Source organism: Mustela nivalis (genome assembly GCF_964662115.1).
Source record: "Mustela nivalis genome assembly, chromosome: 8".
In the NCBI taxonomy this organism is placed as follows: domain Eukaryota; kingdom Metazoa; phylum Chordata; class Mammalia; order Carnivora; family Mustelidae; genus Mustela; species Mustela nivalis.
Genome location: NC_139027.1, coordinates 134,241,520 through 134,266,917, shown reverse-complemented (window position 1 = coordinate 134,266,917; position 25,398 = coordinate 134,241,520). Strand labels below are relative to the sequence as shown.

The 25,398-nt window shown below is 49.0% G+C and overlaps 1 protein-coding gene across 8 annotated transcripts in view; it reads left to right on the top strand.

Moving 5' to 3' along the window:
- Nucleotides 1–25,398, top strand: part of ATP9A (ATPase phospholipid transporting 9A (putative)) — a 131,964-nt gene that overhangs the window by 68,775 nt on the left and 37,791 nt on the right. For all 8 annotated transcript variants that reach the window (XM_082744925.1, XM_082744924.1, XM_082744929.1 and 5 more), the window contains 5 exons: nt 1,544–1,620; nt 3,250–3,410; nt 5,764–5,906; nt 6,914–7,026; nt 14,200–14,412. In XM_082744925.1, the coding sequence (XP_082601051.1) occupies nt 1,544–1,620; nt 3,250–3,410; nt 5,764–5,906; nt 6,914–7,026; nt 14,200–14,412 (707 nt within the window). The remainder of the gene's footprint in view (nt 1–1,543; nt 1,621–3,249; nt 3,411–5,763; nt 5,907–6,913; nt 7,027–14,199; nt 14,413–25,398) is intronic.

Sequence of the window (25,398 nt, the reverse complement as noted above, 5' to 3'; positions counted from 1 at the left end):
GTGGTTTCTCTCTGGGCGACTGTAGCTGGCGTTTGGATCTTATGGAAGGGGTTTTGGCCTTGAGCAGAGGCAGGCACCGGGGAGAAGGGCCATTTTCATTTCAGCCTTGGCAGGCATCAAGGTTGGCCGGCACCAGTGCAGGAACTGTTCAGAGGTCCTTGTCATCAGGACCCTCTTGAACCCTCGATCGCGGGGACTGACACCCACTACATCTGTGCAGGAACGAGTGCAGTGGCTGCGTGGCCACCTCTGGTCTGACCATCTGCTGTGGCCGCAGGCCTGCGTTCACTGGAGCCGCCATCTGCCAGGGGACTAGCAAGTGAGCTCTGCCTGGCCCGCCATCTGCTGAGCCTTCCTGGAAGGGAACTGCGTTGTGTGCATTAAGCTTGGAGGGGGGACCTCAGTGTGTCCTCCTGGGGCTTTGTCGGGGAGACGCAGTCCCAGTGCGTCCTCTGGGCTGGGGTTTCTTGACCAGCTCTGTTTGACCCTCTCTGAGGTTTTGGCATCTCCCTCTGAGAGAGGAGAGTGGAGGTGGTTCTCGTTCCCAGCAGAGAGCAGCTTGCTTGTGTTCCTGGCCGCCTCCCTGAGAGCATGGCGGGGCTGGCCCCTTCTCAGGGTTCAGGCTCCTGCTCAGGCGTCCTCATCTCAGAGGCTGCTTCTCCGACCACCCAGTCCCAACCAGCGGGCTTCTCCAGCTCCTTCTGGTCTGTTCCTCTGCCTGATTTTCATGACGGCACCTGCCACCGTCTGTGATTGCCTGTTTCTCGTTTCCTCCTTTGCTGTCGGGTCTTCCCCACTGTGTTGAGCATTTCTGTGGCTTACGCTGAGGAGAGGAGACAGGTAGATTGTTAATAGATCTGACCAGTTTCACCCCAAAATAGATTGTTCCCGTTTATACTCCAGCCAACAGCGTGTTATGACAAGGGCCCATTTGGCGGAGACACTGGGTGTTATCAGTCTGTGGAATTTTTATTGTTGCAATAGGGATAAAAGTGGCTTATTTTGCATTTCTTTGATTACTCACAAAGTTGAGCATCTTTTCTAATGTTAACTGGCCTTTTGCGTTTCTTCTATAAGTTGCTGACTTTTAGAAAGATGGATAAAGATGGGTCATCTGGCCTGTGTTCTCGTTGGACACAGTATCTAAAGGAATCAGACTCAGCGGGAAGAAGGCTCTAATGAGAGCATGTTTGTAAGTTCTCATAGTGTCTGAAGATAGGAATGTCCTATAAGCGCCTCTGGAAGCCTCTGAGGGCGGTGGCATGACGGGCAGACCTCCACCAGGTCCCCAGGGGACCCCACAGACCCGCACTGAGCAGCCGACCTTCCAGCAACAGTCACAGTGCTCTATGTCTTCACCGTGACCGCCGAGCGCTCGAAACCGTGGTGGACGCGGAGGGAAGACGGGGACCTGGATATATGAATTTCTGTTGAATTTAAATCGAAATGGCTACCTGTGGCGAGTAGCAGCAGGGCTGGTCCTCGTGGCCCCGGATCGTCGTCCGTGTTCACGCCTCTTTGTGCTGCGCTTTTCTCGCTTCAGGTACTGTCGTGGGTGTTGTCCTTTACACGGGCAGAGAACTCCGGAGTGTCATGAACACCTCAAACCCTCGAAGTAAGGTGAGCTCGACGTTTGTTTGTTTTAAAGATTTTATTTATTTATTTGACAGAGAGAGCGTGGGATGGGGGAGGGTCAGAGGGAGAAGCAGACTCCCCACTGAGCAGGGAGCCCGATGCGGGACTCGATGCCGGGACTCCAGGATCATGACCCGAGCTGAAGGCAGTCGCTTAACCGACTGAGCCACCCAGGCCCCCAGAGGAGCTAGATTTAAAGACAGGAACACCTTATAGTGTTATTTCATTCATATGGACGTACTGTCTTCTCATGTGTTTGTGCACGTGTGCGCATGTGCACATGCATCCGTGTCACACAGGAGCATGCGTTCCTGTGTATTTGTGGGAATTCATAAAATTTTTAAAGCTTTCAAGTTCAAACTGTTGAGCACTTCCTGCGTGCCCTGCATGGTGCCCCATCCTTCACAGGTGACCCCCCCCCCCCGTTTACTCCCCACCACCCCCACCCCAGCCGGGGAGCCCGGGCGCTTCCATGGGCTCATGAGCTGAGCAGTGGCTGTGAGAAGCCCCGTGGCCTCACGCTGCCCGGCAGGGAAGGGGCGGGCTCAGATCCACCCCACAGAGGACACTGGCTGTGGCGTGGTGAGCGGGGGGTCCACTCTGTGGCCTCCAGGTGGGCCCTGTTCTCACTCGTTTCACACCACGACCTGCCCTCCTGGCCCCACCCCTCCCCCACAGTTCAAGACTTAGCCAGAAACTGTACAATGACTTCCTCTGTCGACGCCGTGAACGAGTGCGGTTTCCAGACCTCTGGTCATTGCCTCCCCATGGTCCTTACGACCAGAAGGCCATTTATTCGATGCTTTAGCCTCGTGCTGGGCCACGATTCTGTGAAGTTACGGCTTTGGCCTGCTGGTTCCGTTTTTTTTTTTTTTTTTGCAGACACGTTGAAGTAGATCTGTGATTATTCAAATCATTGCACTCACGAGTCTTAGCCATCAGGTCCCACCGGCGTGTGTGCCCTGAGCTGTCAGGCAGCCCCGGATCCATGTGTGGGGCAGTTCCAGGAGCCGGGGACCGAGCCCATTTTACAGGCTGTGGCGTATGTCACCCCGCACGTAGCCCCCAAGGCACCGTGACCTGTTTATGTGTGTCCAAGTCTAAGTCTTCATGATTGTTTTGTTTGTTTGTTTTTTATTTTAAAGATTTTATTTTATTTTTGTTTTTTTTTTTAAGATTTTATTTTTATTTTAAAAATTTCACTTATTTATTTGAGAGAGAGAGAGCATGAGCTGAGTGGTTGGGGTAGCGGTAGAGAGAGAGGGGGAAACAGACCCTCCACTGAGCAGGGAGCCTGATGCAGGGCTCGATCCCCGGACCCTGAGATCATGACCTGAGCCGAAGGCAGACACTTCACTGACTGAGCCACCCAGTGCCCCTAAGTCTTGTTGATTGTTAAAAAAATTAACGCAATCAGAAATCCTTGAGGCCCCTTGGATGTGTGTTAGGAAGCCCAGCCCCTGGAGCCCAGTATTCTGAACCAAAGACGTAGGGACCAAAGGGTCCCACTGTCTCTCGCCTGGGGCGCAGGAGCTCCTGGAGAAGGACCAGTTCTCCAGCTGGGCTCCGGTGCACCGACTAAGCACAGGCTCCCCCTGCTGCTCCGTCCCACAGATCGGCCTGTTTGACCTGGAGGTGAACTGCCTGACCAAGATCCTCTTCGGCGCTCTGGTGGTGGTGTCGCTGGTCATGGTGGCCCTTCAGCACTTTGCCGGGCGCTGGTACCTCCAGATCATCCGCTTCCTCCTGCTGTTCTCCAACATCATCCCCATCAGGTGAGTGGAGAAGGACCCAGGCCATTTTCTTCTTTTTCTCTTGTGGTCCCAATGGGGCACACTTGGGAGCGTGAATCCCGTTCTGGGCCCTAGCAGGAGAAGGATGGTTCCTCTGTGAACCAGCCTTTCTTGAATCAGTCTTTGCTCAGAAGCCCTTGCCCTGCCTGCTCTGTGCCGGGGATGCCGCTTAGCGCCCGTCTCGTGGGCCGGCTCTGGAGCTTGGCGCTGGCCGCCAGAGGCTGTGTTAAGGTGAATCCCGGGTGGTGGATCCACACTCAGAGGGAAATACGGGGACTGATGAGCAATGGTGACACGCCAGCTGCTGGCTTGCCTTCCTTGGAGGCTGAATAAATGCTCTTAGAAAATAATACAAGGAATTGTCGTAGTAGGAGAAAACAAAGATTCACAGTGACCAGAGAATAAGATCAAAATCACCTCTAATCTCACAACTAAGTGATGGGTGCTCTTAATATTTTGGCATATATATTTTTCTAGTCTCTTTTCTATTTTATTTTATTTATTTTTAATTTTTTTTCCAAGATTTTATTTAGTTACCCGACAGACAGAGATTACAAGTGGGCAGAGAGGCAGGCAGAGAGAGAGGAGGAAGCAGGCTCCCTGCTGAGCAGAGAGCCCAATGCGGGGCTCGATCCCAGGACTCTGAGATCATGACCTGAGCCAAAGGCAGACGCTTTAATCCACTGAGCCACCCAGGCGCCCCTAGCCTCTTTTCTATTTTAAAGGGAGATTCTGCTGTATGTAAAATCTACCTTTGTTTCTTTTTTTTTTTTTTTCTCAGAGCAGTGCATTGTAAGTAACTTTGGACATCAGATATACGGGTGACTGGTACCCCGATGTGTTTTATTTAGAACAGCCCTAGTGTATATTCTAGGTTTAACTGTTTAGCTCTGTATTGTTGGGGACTCGTTTCTACTGTCTCCCATAATTGATGTTTAGTAAATATTATTAAAATAAATCATGTTTTTTTTTTTCCCCCTGAAACTTTTAGTGCTTCTAATATTACACTTGGTATGTTGCTTGTGATTTGTCTTGCTCTTTTGGGTGTTTATGTCATCCCAGCTAGAATTCATGTTTTCCTGAGGATAGGGATTGTAGTTTTGGTACCGCAGTGTTCCTAGAAGAGGGGCATTGGACCCCTCGCCAGTGCGGTCTGGATCTTGGTTTCCAAGAATAAGTACCTCTGCTCTATCACCAGCAGAAAAAAGTGTTTGTAAGGTAATGTTAAATGACGTTGTAATCTTTAAAGCTCTGTCTACTGTGTTATTGAAAATTAGTGAGTTGACTCTTCCTGCGACCAGTGACTAGCCAGGAAAATAGTGGGCAGTTTGGTTAATTTATAGGAGTAGGAACGACTGTGACAATTTCTTTTTATTTTTTACAATAACATAATGTCTCAAGATGAAGAGGATACATGTAATGGAATATTATTCAGCCTTAAAAAGGAATGAAATTCAGACACACAGTACAACGTCCCTGAAGACATTATGCTGAGTGACATCAGCTGGTCCCAGAAGGTCACGTGCTGTACGAGTCTTCTCATGTGAGGTCCCCAGAGCAGTCAGGTTCAGAGAGACAGAAAGGAGAGTGGTGGGTGCCAGGGACTGGAGGAAGGGGAGAGTGGGGGGTTGTGTCGTGGGCATAGGATTTCAGTTGGGGAAGATAGAATGTTCTGGAGAGGGATGGTGGTGTTAGTTGCACAACCGTGTGATTAAACTTAATACCACTGAGCTGCACGCTTAATGGTTTCTCTCTCTCTTTTTAGAGATTTATTTAATTGAGAGAGAAAAAGCCTGTGGGGTGGGGAGAAGGGGGAGGAGGAGCAGACTTGCTGCTGATCGGATGTGGGTGGTTTTTTTTTTTTTTAAGATTTTACTTATTTATTTGACAGAGAGATGTAGCAAGAGAGAGAGCACAAGCAGGGGGAGTGGGAAAGGGAGAAGCAGTCTCCCTGCTGAGCAGGGATTCCCAATGAGGGGCTTGATCCCAGGGCCCTGGGACCATGACCTGAGCCGAAGGCAGATGCTTAACCCACTGAGCCACCCATGTGCCCCGCTTTTCAGTATTTTAAAAGCATTTTAAACCTTCATTGTTTTATTTTAGTCCAAAACAGCTTCGTGGAATTGGTGATTTTTTTCTGTGAGGTAACTAAGAGAGGACTTGTGGACTCTGTGGCTCCCGCCTCAAGGCTGTGCTGCCCCGGGAAGGGGTTTCCAAATGTTACAGCCCCACTGATGGGGTTTAGAGTCGTTTAGGGTCCTTGCTGTCTGCAGATAGAGACCCAGGGAGCCTCGCGGACATCCTGTTAACCTGTTTGCTCTGCTTTTCGGACTAGCCTGCGTGTGAACCTGGACATGGGCAAGATTGTGTACAGCTGGGTGATTCGGAGGGACTCGAAAATCCCCGGGACGGTGGTTCGTTCCAGCACCATCCCTGAGCAGCTGGGCAGGATTTCTTACCTACTCACAGACAAGACAGGTGAGCTGTTTCCTGGAGCTCCTCGGGCTGCCCAGTGAGAGGCGGCGCTTGCATTCTCTTCCTGGAGATCTTAGAGATGGATGCTTGCTGCTGTTTTATTCTCTTCAGCTTTTGAGGAATGTTGATTTTTTTTTGGTGACGATTGTCCTCACCGTCAAGCAGCAAAGCCTTACCCGGTACTAATTAGGCTCAAAGCACTTCTCGGGGCGCTCACAGAGGGTGGTCTAGTGAATCTTCAACCTCATCTTGGGAGGGAGGTATTTTTAGCCCCATTTTACAGATGAGGAAAGGAAGCACGGGGAGGTTGGCTGCCGTGTCAGAAGCGTAGGGTGACCGAGCAGGCTTCGAGTCCTCATCGCCGCGCCCCAGAACACTGCCCTGCAGTTTGCTTTCAGAGTGGCTAAGAGCAAGGACGGGGAGTGGGGACACCTGGGTTGAGCTTCCTCTCTACCACTGAGTGACCATGGGACAAAAGCGAGTCTGTTGCAAAGATCTTGTGGCTCAGCCCATCAGAGAAAAATGAGGTTTCAGGAAGGAACAGAACCAGAAGATTTCTGGATATGTCTGCTTCAGAGCCCCTGGGGTAGCCGCTGTAGGACTCCCTCAGTGGGGGTGAACCTGACTCTGTTCGTCTTCTGTCCGTGTATCCGTCTGCCCAGCATTCAGATCCCTTCTGGACAGAATCCCGTGTATAAGTCCTGTGCCACCGTCTGGGCTGCTGGAGTGAGTCAGCCGCCTTGCCTGATGCGCCTTCTAGACCATCCCAGGGAATGAGGGTGATCGTGCCCCCTGTGGAAATCCAGGAAGCAATTTTCAAAAGAAAAGGAGTTCGATTCTGGACAGACCAGATAAACACTGCGGACATCTCCCGAGCAGGGGAGCAGGGGCAGTGCTGAAACCAGGGCAGGGCGTAGAGTAGTAAATGCTCAGAAAACGACAGCCAGGATCCCTCCTGTTCCGGGAAGCCCCCGGAGGTGGGCGGGTTCCTCACGTGTCTTGTGTTGCAGGAACTCTCACCCAGAACGAGATGGTTTTCAAACGGCTGCACCTGGGCACCGTGGCCTATAGCCTTGACTCCATGGATGAAGTGCAGAGCCACATTTTTAGTGTTTATACCCAGGTAACGCCTTCTGCTTTGATACTGGAAACGATTCTTTTGCACGTACGAACCCCTGTATTGAAATAGGATTCCCGATACTGTCCCATTCACCCAGCGAACGAGTCCTGTCCAGTGGTTCTTGGTGTATTCTCAGAGTTGTGTAACTATCACTGTTACCAGTTTTGTCTCATCCCCTCCAAAAGAGACCCCAATCTCCATTAGGCATCATTCCCTGTCCCTGCCCCCACACCTCTCCTTCCGAACCCAGGGCAACTGTCAGTCCCTTATGTTTTGAATAAAATCACCTTTGAAATCAGCCCTCCCCCTCCCCCGTGCCATCTTTCTCATTCCCAGAGTTACCCTGCTCTGCTGGATACTGGGAAAAACCCAAGAGAGACTTGTCTGCCAGTGACTAGTGCCAGAAATAGCTTTGGGCACCTATTGGTTACTTTTACTTCCTTTCCCTGGTCAGGAGCCAAAGCAGCAGGCATGACTGATCTGCTCAGGAAAAACCGTCGTCACCGGTGGGCTTCAGTTTCCCGTCCGGGTTCAACTCTGTGACCACACGGAAGGGATTAATTTATCCGAAATGGCCTGTAGCTTCTCTGCTCCTGCATTTGTTTCTGCAAGGTTTTTCAAAACTAGTCCTTTTTCAGAGAAAGGTATTACTGGAAAGTGTTGTAATATTCCTAAAAAGTTATACCTTTGGTGGGCGCACGCACACATACACACACACACACACACCCTTGGGTATAGGACCTTGGCTACTCAAAATCGCTAGTGATGTTTTAAGAACAAAAACAAAAGGAAGGACGTTGACTTTGGGCCTCATATGTGAGGGATTCCAACTCACTCTGATTAGGGCAGGGCTGGGCTGCTGTGTCTCAGAGGTAAGATGACACACGAGCAAACCCTTGGTAATTCTGAGATGCATCAGGGCTGACGGGCCAGCGGTATGTGGTGGCACTTGTCTGGACATGAGAATAGAGAGGCCACGTTTTGCTTAAATTTGCCAAAATAGATAATATTTTTGTTGTCAGAAGGCCAGTTAGAAATGTGAAGGGAGTATTTCTCAATACGGAGTAGAGGCAGAACTCCTGAATGCTTTGTGCCATGGTTACATGAGACGTTGAGTTTTCCGGAACATTCACTGGAAGGCACGCCTGGATTCTAGGGTTATTTCCTGAGAATGGCAGAACAGGGGATATAGTTTGCAAGTTGGAGTGAATTTTAAACGGAGGACAGTGAATTTGATCCACGTAAGTGAAACACCTATAATTCTTCTAGGCTGCCTGTGTGGGCATTTGTGGCTTGTCTCCAAATGAATCCCTAGACTAGTTTCAAAGATGGACTTTAGGACTCTTAAAAACTCAGGAGGACTTAGTTGGATGGGAAGGAAAAGCCACGTCCAGCCCCCTGTCCCTCTCTCTTGTTCCATCACCCTGTGTGGCGTTGGTGGTCTGCAGCTCTGTACTGGCCCCCATGTGTCACTCTCCAGATGGTCCCTCCTGCCCGAGCTTCCATCGCCCTGCAGGTGGCAATGACCCCCGTCTCTGTCTGCTGCCCCACCTGGAGCTCTAGACTCAAGACACTAGCGTGCTTGGCATGGCTGCTTACGGAGCCTAAGGACAGTGTCCCTGCAGTCCTGACTTCCTTCCCATATTCCCACACACCTGCTTCTTTTCCAGAGGTTCTTGTCCTAGTGCGTGCTACCCCTGCCTACCGCGCTCCTCTCTCCCAGGATCTGAGAAATGCCCCTTCCTTCCCCATCCCTACCTGCCTTCAGCCGTCAGTCCATGGCCCTTGGTGAGGTCTGCTCCCCCTGATCATGTGTTTGGCCTTCTGTCTTCATCTCTTGTCACCTGCTAGGCCAAACCTGCCCTCTACCCTGCCTGGCTGTCCGCACACATCCCCCTGCCCCACACAGTCTCCCTGCTGCTCCTCTTGAACCCCTCCTGGGAGCACGGGGTGCCCCTTGTTCTGTTAACTCCGTCTTGGGGCTGACACCTCCATGTGCTCCAGGCATGGCGTGTGTCCCCACCCCTCCCTCCTGGCGTACACTCTCTCCTCCGCTTACTCCTTCGGCATGGGGGGCAGGGGGAGCTGCCTTGTTTCTGTGTCTTGGAACAGACTCTTCCCTCTGAACCGTTGAACCCACATGCCTTCCGGGCCCCACCCGAGGGGGTCCTCTGTGTGGGTGGTCACACTCACCAGCGTCTGGCTGAACCCTCTTCCCTCTAGCCCTCTCCTTGGCACCGTAGGCCGACTGGTGATTGTACCAGACAACTTCCTGGTCATGGTGCCGCCCCACCCCCCGGCAGGAGACACCCCTTTGCCCACTGGGGTGGGGTTTTTAAGAGCTTGTGATATTTACAGAAACCATCCCTTCTCAGGGTATTTGCATAGTTCAGCTTTTAAGGTCTGTTTTTGCTTTAGCACAGATAACACACTTTGTAAAGTGTTAAAAGTCCCAGAAAGACATTTCTTACCGTGAGCACTACCCCAGACCCCTGGCTTAGCGGAAGCTCATAAATTCACTCACCCACCCTGGCCTTGGAGTTAAAATCGCTGAGTGTTACAGGTCAGGTCGTCTGGAGGCTGGTGTGAGCTCAGAGTTATGGTACCCGCTCACCCTGCGAGGTGTGTGCATTCTCCCACGCCGTCCAAAAACCCTGCCGTGAACACGGGAATACTTTCGTGATGAGGCTTTCAAGGGCTCTTCCAGGTTTTTAAAACAGCTTTATGGGTATGTAGTTGACCTACCATAAAATGCGGCTCTGTTAAGTGTTCAAGTTAGTGACTTTTTTTTTTCTTAGTAAATTTACAGAGCTGTGGAACCAGTGCTGCAACCCCAGAAAGATCCCCTGAGCTCCCCACAGTCATTGACTTGACTTTAGAGTTTAATAATGGGATTTTAGGCCAGCGTTTCATGAAGTCCACCGCCTGAAACTCCTGGGGCAGATCCCTTGGGATGGTCAGACCCTCTAGACCTACAGTTTTAGCCAGTGAACCGGGTGATTCTAAAGTACAATAGCATTTGAGAAGCTCCCGTGAACCTGAGGCTTGCCCTGTTTTCCAGAAAACCAGTGTCTCAATCTGTGGACTCCACAGCACGGTTTGCAAGGTGACCCATTGGAGAGACGGAAGAAGAGATTAGGGTGTCTCTTTCTGCGTTTGTATTTTCAAACTTAGAGCAAAATTTAAATCTTAAATTTCGAGAGCATTGAGATCAAGCCAGGGACCCTCGGTCCATCCGTATGTCTGACAAGCGTCTGTCCAGTCTGGTCCTTGAGGTGTCCTGTGGGAAGAGTGGCAGGAGTCAGAAGTCTGTGGGGGCTTATTTTTAGGACGTGGGAATGTAGGTCGCAGGTGATGAGTGTCCGTGTGACCCGTTTGATGGATGTCATTTCACTAAATTAACCTCATAAAGAGGGGACTTTAAGAGATTTCTGCAGGGAGACTGCCGACTATTAATAAAAACCTAAATAAACTATAAATGTCCAAACATTTTGAGGAAAAACCGTGACAGGCTGAGGAGATAGGATGATTTTTTTCCTTTGGTTTCTTTATTTATTAGTACATTAAAAAAAAAATTGAGCTACAGAGGTGTCTGGTGCCGTCGGTTAAGAATCCAACTTTTTTTCATTTCGGCTTGGGTTGTGATCTTGGGGTCATGAGATCGAGCCCCACATTGAGTCCTGCGTGGGGCTGCACACTCAGCACGGAGTCTGCTGAAATTTCTGTCCCTCTGCCCCTCCCTCCTGCACATGACCTTGCTCTCAAATCAATAAATAAATCTAAAAAAAATTTTTTTTTAAAAAGATTTATTTATTTATTTGACAGAGATCACAAACAGGCAGAGAGAGAGAGAGGAGGAAGCAGGCTCCCCGCAGAACAGAGAGCCCGATGTGGGGCTCGATCCCAGGACCCTGGGATCATGACCTGAGCCGAAGGCAGAGGCTTAACCCACTGAGCCACTTAGGCACCCCTAAAAAAATTTTTTTTTAAATTGAGATATAATTGTCGTGTGAGCTTGCTGGGCTTCCCAGTGTTCAGTAGCGTCCTTGCCTTCTACCTTCTGGATGCCTGAGGTGCCCCCTCCCTCGGTTATGATAACCAGAAATATCTCTGGACACCTCCTGATGGGGCAAAACCCTGGGTTATATGGGGTTCAGTTTCCACAGACTGAAATGTGTGGCCTTGGCCGTGCTCGTGATGTCTGTGAAGTAGTCCACATTGAGTTTATTCAGTCACATAATCATCCCATAGCTCAGCTGACTCATTTGGAAGTAGAGGCTCAGAGCCCGTGCCGGGAGGCAGGGGGGTGACTCTGTATGGGTAACGAGCTATGAGCTTTGAGCGTTCTTTGGGGGACGAAGTGGGGCTTCCACGACCATTTTTCCTCTTTGATGGAACCGCATTTTTACCAGTTGCACCCCGTCCCCAGGGTTCGTTATTACGAACGCTCCTATGTGGAGATGTTTTAATTGCATTTAGGAAGAAAACGGGTATTCGTGGGGGATCGACCTTTAATTTCGGTATTCGTCGTCCCTCTGACACACACCAGCATTCTTGCTGGGAGGGGCTAGTGTTCATTTTCAGCCCTGTGTCTCACATGTGGGCTGGGACGTGGAGAATGACCTTGAAGCGGTGTATGGTGTGAGGTAGCCACCCGAGGGCCCTCATCAGGGGCCTTTGTCTGTGGAGGCCTTGATTTCTTCTTTCAGCTTCTGACCTCGTGTGGGGCTGTTGGGTCCCCCCTCGACAAGGGGACCCGTGGTTTCTCCCCGGGGCAGAAGGAGTTGGAGCCCGCCTCTGTGGGTACCACATCTGGTTTTGTTTTCCCCCGGTATTTTTTAAGTAAGGAGAAATGTGTGTAGGTTCAAGGCCTGTGGGGAGGAGGCCACAGATAAACACGGTACGATGTGAAACTCTTCCATATGGGGAATGTGAGGATGTTTGAAGACTGGGTCCTCCTCCTGATGCGGGCCGAGCCCCTGGTGATCACCAGCATGTTCAAGGTGCATGTGGACAGCCCTTCGGTGGGTGCATGAGCTTTTCCTTTGAGAATTAAAAGGCCATTTCAGAATCCAGTTTTATTCCTCCTCCCTGAAACGTCTTTGGTTGGAAAGGGGGATAAGTGTGTTAATTTGAAGGAGAAAATAAATGAACTTGGAGACATGACACCCATGGCCCTCGGTGTTGGTTGGGGTTAATCACCCCTGTCTTCTGATTGGATGTCGGCTAGTCTGGGAGCGAGGTCTTTGCAAAAAATCCGGGGCTCCCGTGTTTCTCTTTGCCTTGCTCTCGGCTGGTTTCACCTGGAATGCAAAGCCCCAGAGCTCGGTGTTATCCCCCATTTGAAATAGCGGGAATATTTCTGGAGGCGTGAGTTCAGATAGCTTATACAATTCAGAGGTTTGGAGAGGATACCCTTCGCTTGTCCTTTCCTTCAAACCCGCTGTTACTGAAACTTGCTGGCCAAAGCCATGATGTTGTCAGAGGTCTTGTTACTGCCCCAAATGTTAAATAATAATTTGGTCCAGGTGCCGAGGCATGTGGGGGAATCGAAGACACGCAGCTGTGGCTAGATCGTAAATTACGGAGCTCATGGAGAACCCTCTGGGTGTAGTCTTTCCAGGGGAGAGAACCTTTCTGTAAATCTTCAGTCCTTGTTATAATTTTAGAGTTAAATTCTTTATAATTAAAAGCACTTGGCAAATAATGATTCATTTAAACTGTAGTTCTGATTCATTGCTCTAATTACCGTAACCACGCAGTGCCCTTTGGCCTGGAAGTGAAACTCGTGTCCTCTTGACACCAGAGGTTAACAGAGCAGGAAGCTAGAGCAGTGTGTGCGCCTGCATGACCAGAATAATTTAGTAATTGTCTAATTACCTGGGGAGGCTAATGCCACTGCTAAAAATAGTGTTAAAAAATGAAATGAAAGTTGTTTTCTTATTTCTCGTGACCCATCTGTTCTCTCTTTTGGGGCAACCACGTGTTTGTGGGTATAAAACACGATTCATTTTGCGGGACTGGACCGCTTCTCTTCTGTTGGATAAAATATGTTTCTAATGGCGTCCAGCACCCCAGTAAGTCCAGAGGCGTCTCTAACTTCCGGGACTCCGTTAGCTGTGGAGGAAGACCTTTGCAGGGGGTTCCTGTTGTCCACAACTGTGATTTAAAACTTGGAACCGGTGTTGGTCAGTTTGATATTTATTTCTTCCTGGAAATAGAAAAACAGTCAAGTCATTGAAGGATGCCCCACCATCCCCTGAGGAGTCCCCTGGTCTTAATTTGTTCGTCTGTTCAGCAAATATCGACACGTGCCAGGCACTGCTCTGGGTACGAAGCCTGCAGTGATGAATAACACACACGGACAAGTTCTGTTCTCATGGCTTAATGAGAAAATCCTCGGGCGAACAAGCCCGTTTTTGACTGAACACAGCAACACACATTGTAGTGTGGGAGCGTGACTCCTGGTGTGGGGGACTGTGAGCTGGGGGACTCGGGGAGGGCCTCTCTGAGTATGTAACATTTGAATTGAGACCTCAGAGATGAGAAGGAGTGAGCCAGCCCTGCGAGATCTGGGTAATGATGTTCCAAGCAGAGGGCAAGGCAGGTGCAAAGGCCCTGAGGTAGGAAGGAGCTTGGTGGTTTTCAAAGATTAGAACGGCCAGTGTGGCTGGAGCAGGGAGGAGGAGGGGGACCATGGCATGAAGGGAGGCTGCACAGGTGGGCAGGGGCTGGTCAGGTAGGCCGTATGGACCACAGAGGGCATCCGAGTTTTACTGAAGACTGAGTGCGGGACAGCCCCTGCAACAGAGGATTATCCTCTCCAAGGGTCAGTCATGCCAGCTTGAGAAGCCGTGTCCTCCTATGCCAGCCTCACTTGTGGTATATGAGGCCTCTCTCTGTCAGGGGCCCCTAATACCACCCAAAGGAGGACAGATTCAAAGGAGGTAGAATCACCCACATTCGCGGATTTGTAATGTTTTTCTCTATTTTGCATTTTTTTTTTTTTTGCCAGTTATGAATGATTGGGTCCATAAAAAGGACACGCCGTCTATTGCAATGTCACTGTAGACGTGTATTCATGTCTAAGGGCTGCTCCATGTGGTGGTTCTTCCACAGGTTCTAGACCCTTCTGTGTCTCCAGTCATCTTCCTTGTTCCTTTCTCTTTCTTGTAGCAATCCCAGGACCCGCCTGCTCAGAAGGGCCCCACGCTCACCACCAAGGTCCGGCGGACCATGAGCAGCCGTGTGCACGAGGCCGTGAAGGCCATCGCGCTCTGCCACAACGTGACTCCCGTGTACGAGTCCAATGGTGTGACTGACCAGGCCGAGGCCGAGAAGCAGTACGAAGACTCCTGCCGCGTGTACCAGGCGTCCAGCCCAGATGAGGTAAAGCCCAGGTGGAGACGGTCGGATGCACAGAAGAGTCTGTGCCTGTTTTCCACGTGCTGGGGCGTGGGGTTCCCCCAGGGAGCCACGTGTCTGCAGACACGAGCCGGGAGGGACTGAGCTGCGAGGGAAACACATTTTCGGACGCGCGCAGGACTTGCTTCCCTCTAGAACAAATACTCTTGGACTCCTGATAGAGCCCAAATAAGCAAAGAGAGGTCTGGTTCGTGACTCAGGTGGCCAGTGTGTGGACACAAGGCCTCCCTTAAGTGGCGCCTTCCCTTTGCCAAAAAACTCCTGCACTCTGAGGCTAGAGCCCGTATTGTTCTTACTCATTTAACATGCGCAGTTCAGGGTTTCTTTCTCGTGTATTCACAGAGTTCTGCAACTGTTAGGACAATCCGTTGAGAACATTTTCACCACCTAAAAGGAAGCGCCCCATTCCGTGTCCTCCTGGACTCCTGCCCTCCCCTCCCAGCCCTGGGGGCCCCCAGCCCTGCTGTCTCTCTAGACCTGCCTATTCTGTACAGTATGTGACCTTTGTGTCTGGCTGCTTTCACTTAGCATTGGTTTTCCAGATTTGTCCATGCCGTGGTGTGTATCAGTCCCTCAGGCCTTCTCAGGGGTGACCGATGGCCCGTGGCTTGGGTAATACTACATTTTGTTTATCTGCTCATCGGTTGGCGAACATTTGGAGTGTTCCTAGTTTTCTTTCCTTCTTTTGCTGTTATGGATAATGGATCATTTGTGCACAAGTTTTTGGGTGGACGTACATTTTCATGGAGTGCCACTGCTGGGTCCCACGTGAGAGCCACGTTTGAGCTTCCCGAAACTACCATGCCGCTCCCTGAAGTGGCTGCATCATTGTACAGCCCAAGCCATGATGCACGTAAGGGTTCCAGTTTCCCTTCTCCTTTGCCAACAGGGTCCTTGTCAGTCCTTTGTATTCTGGCCATTCTAGTGAGTGTGAAGTGGGACCTCCCTTGTGGTTTTCATGTGCGTTTTCCTTGACGGCTTCTATGCTGAGCGCCTTTCCATGTGCTCATTGGCTACTTGTGTATCTTCCCTCCAGGAACCTCTGCCCCCTTTTAAATATGTGTTTTTTTGTTGCTGAGTTGAAAGAGTTTTTTTTATACATTCCAGATCAAAAGTGTCTTATGGGATACATGCTTTGTAAGTATTTTCTCCTACTAGGAAGGCCATCTTTTTAAATTTCACGATGATGTCCTTTGAAACCCTAAAGTGTTTAGTTTTGATCAAGTCCAATAAGCCACATACTTCCAGGTGGTGGTTTCTGTGTGACACATTCTCTGGCTAGAACCAGGACTCATTTGATTCCATGTTCCAAGAACCAAGGGTCTCTTAGCATGATGGCTCTTTACGGTTTTTTGTAACAGGCCCCTGATTGTTCTCCCTCCCAGGGTCTCGGGGCGTTATGTGATGGAAGCGCCCTCTTCATGAAAATAGGATCTTCTTTGTCTTCCTGACTTCAGTGTGATTCAGACACAGGGATAGTTCACCAAGCGGGTAACTTTCTGGTCTTTTTTCCTTCTCCTCCTTCCCTTTCGGAAAACTTGTATTCTGATTATGAAAGCCGTTACTTTTCAGTGTAGAACATTTGGACACTTCAGACAACCATAAAGAAGAACCTGGATCAGTTGCAGTCTCATTCTTGAAAGATGACAGTGGACCCCTTTCCTTGAGCCTTTGGTGCCCGTCAGATCCCGTTTGAAGTGCTTTCTGTGTAGGATCTCATCTTAATGTGTCTAGCAACGAAGGGGCCCCACTTTCAGAAAAGAAAAGTCAAAGAGAGATTAAATATTTAGCCTAAAGTCACCTGGATTTTTTTTTTAACTTTTTGTCTTGGAAATAATTTCAGACTTAGAAGTTGTAAAATTAGTACCAAGAATTCCCGAAGCACCAAATCGTCACTCTGATTCCTCAAATGTTACCTATTTTCTACCTGTGCTTTATCATTCCTCACCTTAGAAGAGTTAGCCGTAAGAATTAGCTTCTTTTACTTGTATTTTATTTTGTTCCCTAAAAGACAAGGACATTTATCAGAAACAGGAAATTAACATTGATACAGTACTGCTCTCTATCCTGCGATGTCATCAGTTGTCCCACTGACAACTTACTTCAAACACACACACACACACACACACACACACACACACACACACACACACGAATATTTCTCCCCCCAGATCAGAGTCCAACCCAGGAAGACATGCTATCTTCAGTTGCCACACCTATTCTCTCTCTCTCTTTTTTAAATTTTTTTTTTAAGATTTTGTTTATTTATTAGGGAGCACGAATCAGGGGAGGGGAAGAAGGAGAAGCAGACTCCTTCTGAGCAGGGAGCCTGACTTGGGGCTCGATTCCAGGACCCTGAGATCATGAGCTGAGCTGAAGGCAAACACCTAACCGACTGAGCCACCCAAGCACCCCTCATACCTCTTGTCTCTTTTAAGGTGGAAGGGTTCCTCAGGTTTCCTTGACGTTCGTGGCCCCCACACTTTCAAAGATAAAGGCTGTTGTAGAACGTCCCTCAGTTTTGGTTTGATGACATTTTGTCATCAAAATTTGGTGAGGACTCAGTTTATTGCAAATTTGGCTCTGTCCTCAGTACGTGTTATAGGGAGACCTGCTCTTGGGGTGTCCTGCTCTTCGAGATACTAACTTATGGTCACGTGGATCAGGTGGTGTCCCCAGGTTTCTTCATGGTCAAGTTGTCGTTCTCTCTTGCTAATTACTCTTATAATAAAGCCCCTGACTGACAGGGCCGGGGTTCGAACCCAGGGAATGTATTGTCACAACCCAAACTCTTAGTCATTTTACTTAGTTATTTTTCAGAAACCACTAAGAACTTTTGTCCCCCTAAGATTTTATTTATTTATTTATTTATGTAGAGCAAATGTGGGGAGGGGCAGAGGGAGAGAGAGAATCCCAAGCAGACTCCCCACTGAACACAGAGCCCGGTGTGGGCTGGATCTCACGACTGTGAGACCGTGACCTGAACCAAAATCAAGAGCTGGACACTTCACTGATGAAGCCACCCAGGTGCCCACCACTAAGAACTTTTTGACATGTGATCCTTTGATACCTTTTCATATATTTTTTTCCTAAAAAACCAGGAATTTTTAACAAAGTTTTGTATTCTCCGTTTTAAACTGGATACTTCCATCATGCCTGCTTACCACATTTTTTGAGTATCCTTGAAAGATAGCTTTTTATAATTACTGTCTACGTATGCACGCTAATGTCTTTAACCATTCTCCTCTTGTGGGAACTTGGGTTATCTCTCATGTTTAGCCTAACATTTATACACATTTTCTGTGAGTATGCTTACACCTGGTATTTCTAGAAATGGTATGACTGGGCTTATTAATTCAGCAGGCATTCTGAGTGCCTGTGATGAATGAGGGACTGGGGTGGGGTGTCAGTGTTTCATGACAGAGTGCAGCTCCTGTCCCCAGGGATGCGGCAGGGGTGAGACCATTGAGCACGTGAGTCTTGGGATCCCAGCTCCGTACCTGGCCAGCCACTCCTCGCTGTGCCTCTGTGCCCCTGTGCCCCTGTGACAAGAGGGTTGTTGTGAGCCCCTTAACGGACAGTCAGTCCTGTGGGTCACAGTGAAGGAGTGTTTCTAAGGCTCCTGGTATAAATGATTAGATAATTCCCAGAATTATTTTTTTTTAAAGATTTTATTTATCTAACAGAGATCACAAGCACGCAGAGAGAGAGAGAAGGGGAAACAGGCTCCCTGCTGAGCAGAGAACCTGATGCGGGGCTCGATCCCAGGACCTTGAGATCATGACCTGAGCTGAAGGCAGAGGCTTTAACCCACTGAGCCACCCAGGCGTCCCCAGAATTATTTTTAAGCTGTTTTATTTTACCACAAATGTTACAGGGGCATCCGGTTATTTTTTGTTGTTCTTATGAAGAAGGGTGGGGGCTTCTCCAGGAAAGAGTGCTGGGAAGGTCTGGACTAATCAGAGAATATTAAGGAGCCAGAGCTGAATGGTGGTTCGGGGAGTACTGTAATGATAACCCTTTCCAAAGTTCAGAAAGGGAAGGACATTTGGACGTGGCTTTCCCTGACTGGTACCTTCTTTATCCTTCTTGGGGGCCCTGGAACGTGGCTCTGAGGAGGCGACTCCTTGTAGTCCGCTTGGTGATTGTGGAATAGCTCAGCTCTGAGCCCAGTCCGTCCATGACCCCCAGCATTTCAACTGGGATTTTTAGGGGTGAAAAATGTTGAAACCCTTAGCCAAATTCTAGGCTCCCTGCTGAGCAGAGAGCCCGATGCAGGGCTCGATCCCAAGACCCTGGGATCATGACCTGAGCCGAAGGCAGAGGCTTTAACCCATTGAGCCACCCAGGCGCCCCAGTGCTCACTTTTCCATTTGGAAATGGGAGACAGTATCCCTAACCGGGAGATGTGTGAAAGGGCCAGATTCTTGGTAGTTATGCGCTGGGAACCAGAAGCGGAGGGGTGTTTGAAGGGACTTGAATTTGAACATGTTTCAGACGTTGGCGATCTGATCAGCACTGCTACCTGTGAGCTCCTAACACAGGCCATTGATTGACACGCATATGGGGGTTCTCTGTTGCCTGTCCCCGACTCCTGGTTCCCACTGAACTTTGATATATTTGTGTTAGCGCTGGGCAGAGTTTTTCCACGAGGGTAAACGTTTCACGGAATGCTTTGTGCTTCTCAGCCCCTGTTCATTAATTGCACTCAGATTCAGCCCTGTCATGTTTTTCTAAGATTTGAATAGTGTTTGGGGAAAAAAAAAAAAAAGTATTTTCTTTTGGTCCATGATGTCGTCACACAGGTCAGTGTTACCTTACTAGTATCTCCCCCCCCACCCAACAAATTGATTTATTATTGCATAGTTATTTCATGTTTATGGCAGAATATGTGAAAACACAGATAAGTAAAAGAAGGAAGAAGCAAACCGTAATCCGGCTAACTAAAGGTATGACCACTGTTGATACTTTAGCGACCTGCCTTCTAAATTATTTCCAAAGATGTATACTGCAAATACAGTCTGTGTATATGGAAACACTACGTGACAGAAAGGAGGCTACATCGAGTTCCAGCAAAATCTTTCAGAAAGCTGTACTGTTTCTAAGTCCCTGTGGGTTTCCACCTAGACTTGGCTGGGTCTAGAATCCTACCTTTGATATTCTGTAGCAATAAAACCTTGCCGGTCTAGGCAAGGTCAGTGTCTGGAAAATGCATAGAAACCGGCTTTCCTTTTACTTTGGAGCTGCCGGAATAATTTCTGCCAGTCAGGGGAGGATTCATTTCCTGTAACAGAAAGCAGGATTTCCTAAATTTGTTTCCTGTGCACATTCTGCTTGGGAAAAAGCCTTGAAGTGGCTTTATTCAGCCATTGATTGCAGCCTGAGAGGCATCGGGTCCTGCTTGCCACTGTAGGGTGACGCCCGGGGGAAGTGAAATCATTGTAATCTGGCCAGAGGGAGGTGCTCCAGAGTGCTCGGCCCCGAGGGCAAACCATCTCTTCTGGATGTTCGGCAGCATTGGAAGTGGGGCACTGGCCAGTGGGCGAGGGAGGAGGCCTCGCCGAAGTGGTTGTGATGCATGTTTAATGGATTTGTTTCTTGGTGTGAATGGTCAAGGAGGCGCTCGCCTAAGACCAGGTTGAATCAACCCTAGAACTCATTTTTTTGTTTTTTCCAGGAATTTTTTCGTATTGAAAACTTTTTTTAGGCATCTAAAATCCCAAGTACTAATGTGCTCATTACAGGAAAAGTAAAATTATAGATACAAGAAAAAAGTGGATGAGCATTAATTTTATCCCCCACTATTACAGTTTATACTCTGCTATAGATTTACCCCAGGTGTCTGCTCCTATATGGAGAAACGTCATTGCATGTTTCCGTAGTACAGCATCGTGCTGTAGCCCAGGGAAGGAAGGAGCGTGGAGTGAGTTCAGTAACACCCTTTAGCAAGTCTCCGATGTCCTATTCCTGTAGGATTTCTGTGTGCATGAGTGTGTGTGTGTGTTTCTCTGTATGTAGACATGTGTGTATGTGTGTGTGCACATGTGTGCCCTCTGAGCACCTGCCACGTGTGGACTTGTGATGTGTGTATGATGGAAAGTTTCTTGATGCCTTAGCCGTGCCTTGAATGGATCACTAATTTCAGAGCAATTAATGACAACTTCTAGGTCATGTCTAGATGTTCTTCGAGGCTGTCCCATGCTGGCAGCGTAGGGTGAAATACGTGTCTCCTTACCCAGAGCCCTTCACTCTTGCCCGCTCTGCAAGGGACCTCCTCCCTCCCTCTGAGACACCCCTTGTGATGGGTATTGGAGTATCCTTGCAGAAATAATTCTTTGCATGGATTAGAATTTTTCTCGCCCCTTCATTATTAACATATTTACATATATTAACATATTTTAAAAATCGTAGAAGTGCAGTTGTAAATTATAGAATCGGCTGTGCACCTTTGCTTTCAGCATGTCAGTGCCTGGAGTGTCACCAGTGGTGACGTGCGCAAAGGCCTGAGTTTTACTAAAATATTGGGGTACTGTGTGTTCTCATAGTGTCTCTGGCATTTCAGGACCCTCCTGTCCACTTTCATGGCAGGTGAGGGCATCACACTGGCTTCTCGTCTCCCCCAGGGCAGTGGTCAGCTGTGTTTAACTGCCACATGCTGACTTTTTATTTTACTGCTTAATTTTTTTAATTTAAATAATATTTATTTGGGGGGTGCCTGGGTGGCTCAGTGGGTTAAGCCTCTGCCTTCGGCTCAGGTCGTGATCTCAGGGTCTTGGGATCGAGTTCTGCATCAGGCTCTCTGCTTGGTGGACAGCCTGCTTCCCTCTCTCTCTCTCTGCCTGCCTCTCTGCCTACTTGTGATCTCTGTCAAATAAATAAAATAAAAAATCTTAAAAAAATGTTTATTTTATGTCCTTTCGTCTTAGTCCAGTTAACACACAATGTAATATTCATTTCAGGCGAACAGCCCGGTGATTCCGTCCCTCACCCGGCGCTCCTGACCAGGGCCCCCTTCGTCTCTCTCACCGGTCTCCCCCTCCCGCCGCCCCCCGCCTCCCCTCCGGTGACCATCAGTGTGTGCTCTACAGTTAAGAGTCTCTTTCTTGACTTGTCTCTCTTTTTTTCCCCCTTGCTCATTTGCTTGTTTGTTTGTTTTTTAAATTCCACACGAGTGACATCGTATGGTATTTGTCTTTCTCTGACTGACTTCCTTCACGTAGCGTTAAGCCCTCTCGTTCCGTTCATGTCACTGTGCGTGGCAAGATGGCGTCCTTCCTCATGGCTGGGTGATCTCCGTTGCGTATGGAGATCTGTTTATCGCCTCTTCTTTATCCATTCCTTTATCGACGGACGCTGGGGCTGCTTCCATAACTCGGCTATAGTAAATACATAGGGCTGCATGTACCCCTCCGTTGTTTTATTTTTTGGGTAAATACCCAGGAGTGTGGTTACTGGTTCATAGGGTAGTTCTGTTTTAACTTTTTATTTTATGTATTTTGAACATTTTTTACTTAAATTCAATATAATTAACGTATAGTATATTATTAGTTTCAGAGGGAGAATTTAGTGATTTATCAATCGCATATGACACCCAGCCCTCATTCCGTCACGTGCCTCCTTCATGCCCATCCCCCAGGGACCCTGTCCCCCTGCCCCCCTCCCCTCCAGCCACCCTCAGTTTGTTTCCTGGAGTTAAGAGTCTCTTATGGTCTGTCTCCCTGTTGTCATCTTATTTTATGTTTCCTTCCTTTCCCCTGTGCTCCTCTGTTTTACTTCTTAAATTCCACATATGAATGAAATCATAGGACATTTGTCTTCCTCTGGCTTATTTTGCTTAACATAATACTCTCTTGTTACTATTTTTATTTGTTTATTATTTATTTATTTATTTATTTTATTTTTAAAAAATATTTTATTTATTTATTTGATAGAGATCACAAGTAGGCAGAGAGGCAGGCAGAGAGAGAGGAGGAAGCAGGCTCCCTGCTGAGCAGAGAGCCCGATGCGGGGCTCGATCCCAGGACCCTGGGATCATGACCTGAGCCGAAGGCAGAGGCTTTAACCCACTGAGACACCCAGGCACCCCTATTTGTTTACTTTTTAAAGATTTTATTTATTTATTTGACAGGACAGAGAGAGCAAGTGAGCACAAGCAGGGGAGCAGCAGAGGGAGTGGTAGCAGCAGAGTGCGAGGGAGAAGCAGGCTCCCTGCCGAGCAAGGAGCTGGACTTGGGCCTCATTCTCAGGACCCCGGGATCATGACCTGAGCTGAAGGCAGACACTCAACTGACCGAGCCACCCAGGCACCCCATTTTTATTTTTATTTTTTAAAGCAATCTCTGTGCCCAGCGCAGGACTGAGTCCGAGATCCAAGATCAAGAGTTGCATGCTTTACCAACTGAGCCAGCCAGGCACTCCCATTTTTAACTTTTTGAGGAACCATCGCACTGCTTTCTACAGGGGCTGCACCAGTCTTAATTTCCACCAACAGTGCCAGACGGTTCCTTAGTGGAGTGGCTTTAGGCAAATCGTCGGTGAGCGGACGGCTGTAGGAAGTGGCCACTTGCTGAATACTTGCTCTCTGAGCCAGGCGCTGTGCCCTGGGCAGCCCTTGCAGCCCAGGTACTACGATCATGTCTGTTTTGTCACTGAGGTGTAGGTTGGCTCCGGGGTGTCCCCAAGGCCATGTGGCTGGCAGGATTAAAACGAGACAGTCCACATCCTGGGGCTGGCCGTGTGACGCTGTGGTATTGCTTCTCCACCCATGGGATGAGGGCTTGAACGTGCTTTGTCACTTATGAGGGACTACTGAGTGCTGTGCACCTGTGTTGGGAGCTCAGGGCTAATGCTGGGTGACCTTCCCAGTGTCTGGTTATTCTTGCCTTTTCTGAGCTGGCGTTCAGGGTCTCTTTGCCTCCCAGGCTCAGTGAAGTATGTTTTTTGGTCCCTTCCCTTTCTCATTTTGGGCAGCTTCCATGCTTGGTGCTAAGAAACCTTCTAGCAGACCCCAGAAACCTTCCCACTGTCTTGTCTTCACCACTCATTTCTCCAGGATCCTATCCTTGGAAAGGAAAACCGACAAGGTTGCGTTTCTCCCCTGGTATCTAGTAACCTTGAAACAGCCCCCTTACAGATGTACAAGAGAGAAGCAAAGAGCTGTGTGCACAGGTCTTTCCCCAATGACTTAGTGGCAGGAGGGCATTCCTCTGTCCAGGTCACTGTGCTGGGAGATAGAAAAGTATAGTGAAGGTAAAGTTCACCTAGAAGCAGATTTTATTTTTAGTTGTCCCCCCTAATTATAAGAGTAACAAGCTCGTTATAGAAAAAGGAAGCAGGGGTGCCTGGGTGGCCCCATCCGTTAAGCATCCAACTCTTGGTTTAAGCTCAGGTTCTGAGATCAAGGTTCTGAGATCACGCCCCGAGTTGGGCTCTGCACGCGGTCTGGAGTCTGCTTCGGGTTCTCTCCCTCTCCCTCTGCCCTTCCCCACCACGCTTGCATGCTCTCTCTCAAATAAATCTTTAAAAAAAAAAAAAAAAAAAGAAAAGAAATAGAAAAAATGAACTATTAGAGGAAAAAACATTTGGTGTTTTCCCTTCCCATCTCTCTTCTGTGCATAGAATTTAAATGTTTGCGTCGTTCCGCATTCCATCTTGTTTTGTCCCCTTGGTGATATATCGTCTCGTCCCTGCCCTGGAGCGTCTGTGGTAGGATGTTCAGTGGCTACACTCTTTTCCGCTGCTCATATATGCCCCAGATGGTTTACTCTGTCCCCCGTTTCTGGCTGTCCTGAGTTTTAAGGTCCCGACAGGTAGCCCGATGGATTCAGTCTCTCTGCACGTCCCCGAGTGTGTATATAAAAGGTCCCAGTTATCTTATTCTGCGTTTTCCCAACCCTGTGGCAGAGTGACGCTGAGAACCACTGGGGAAAGGCAAGCCTGTGGCTTTGCAGTGGGACGTGGGGCGTGGGGGACATGGGAGCATGGGGGTGGTGGGCCCGGTCCCGCAGGTTCAGCCCTTGTGGGGCAGCCCCTGCAGGGCCACGTTCATCCGTCAGGGGTGTGTGCCCCACCCCACCCCCAAATGCCTCCTCGTACCTGCGCTGCAGGCAGGGGGACAGGAGTCAGAGGGGCGGGCGGGAGGGAGAAGGATTTGAGAGGTGAGTGGGGCTCTGCCCTTGCACGGTGGGCCAGGTCCTCCGCCCGCCCGAGGGTGAGCTCAGAGAACAGAGTCAGGGACTTAAGGAGAAAACCCTCCTCCATCAATGTTATTTATTAACCCTGGGGGGTAAGACTCTTGAACAGAGTTTTGGCTGCTCAGAAGAGAGGGGGGCTCTCTGAGCGTTTGAGGGACAGGGGAGGAAACTGTCTAATGAGCTGCCCTTGGTGTTAGTTCCGCCATGGGCGGGAGGTGCGAGAAAGTTCTGTCCTGTTTCTTATTTGGGCTGGCCAAGAATGGGCTTAAGGGAATAGAAGCTTCTAAAGGGCTAATTTTTTATGGAGATGACGCCATTCTTTTCAGATACGAATTTTCATCTGATTCAGTGATTCAGCTGATCCAAGTACTGGGTCACAGAAACATGGGTCAGGGAGTGGCCTTTTACCCTGCGATCTTGCTGGTAGGTTCTTAAGCACATGTTCCCAGGTACAAAGGGAAAATTATTAAAGCTTGTCACAGGTGGTATTTTGTTTGCTCCAGACTGTGGTTTTTTTGTTTGTTTATTTTGTTTCGTTTTTTGTTTTTTTTAAATATCTGCTGCAATATTTTAAAAGTCACTTAATGTTACCCAAGAATCAGCTTTTCTTGAGAAAGATCAGATCTGGAAATGGTGGGCCTAGTTTCTACTAGGCAGTGGTTAGTGGGGCTGGGTGGCTGCTGCCTCAGTTTACCCCTGCCCCTGTGGAGCCCACTCTCCTCCTGTCTGCTGCCTCTCCAGCCCCCAGCAGTGCCTT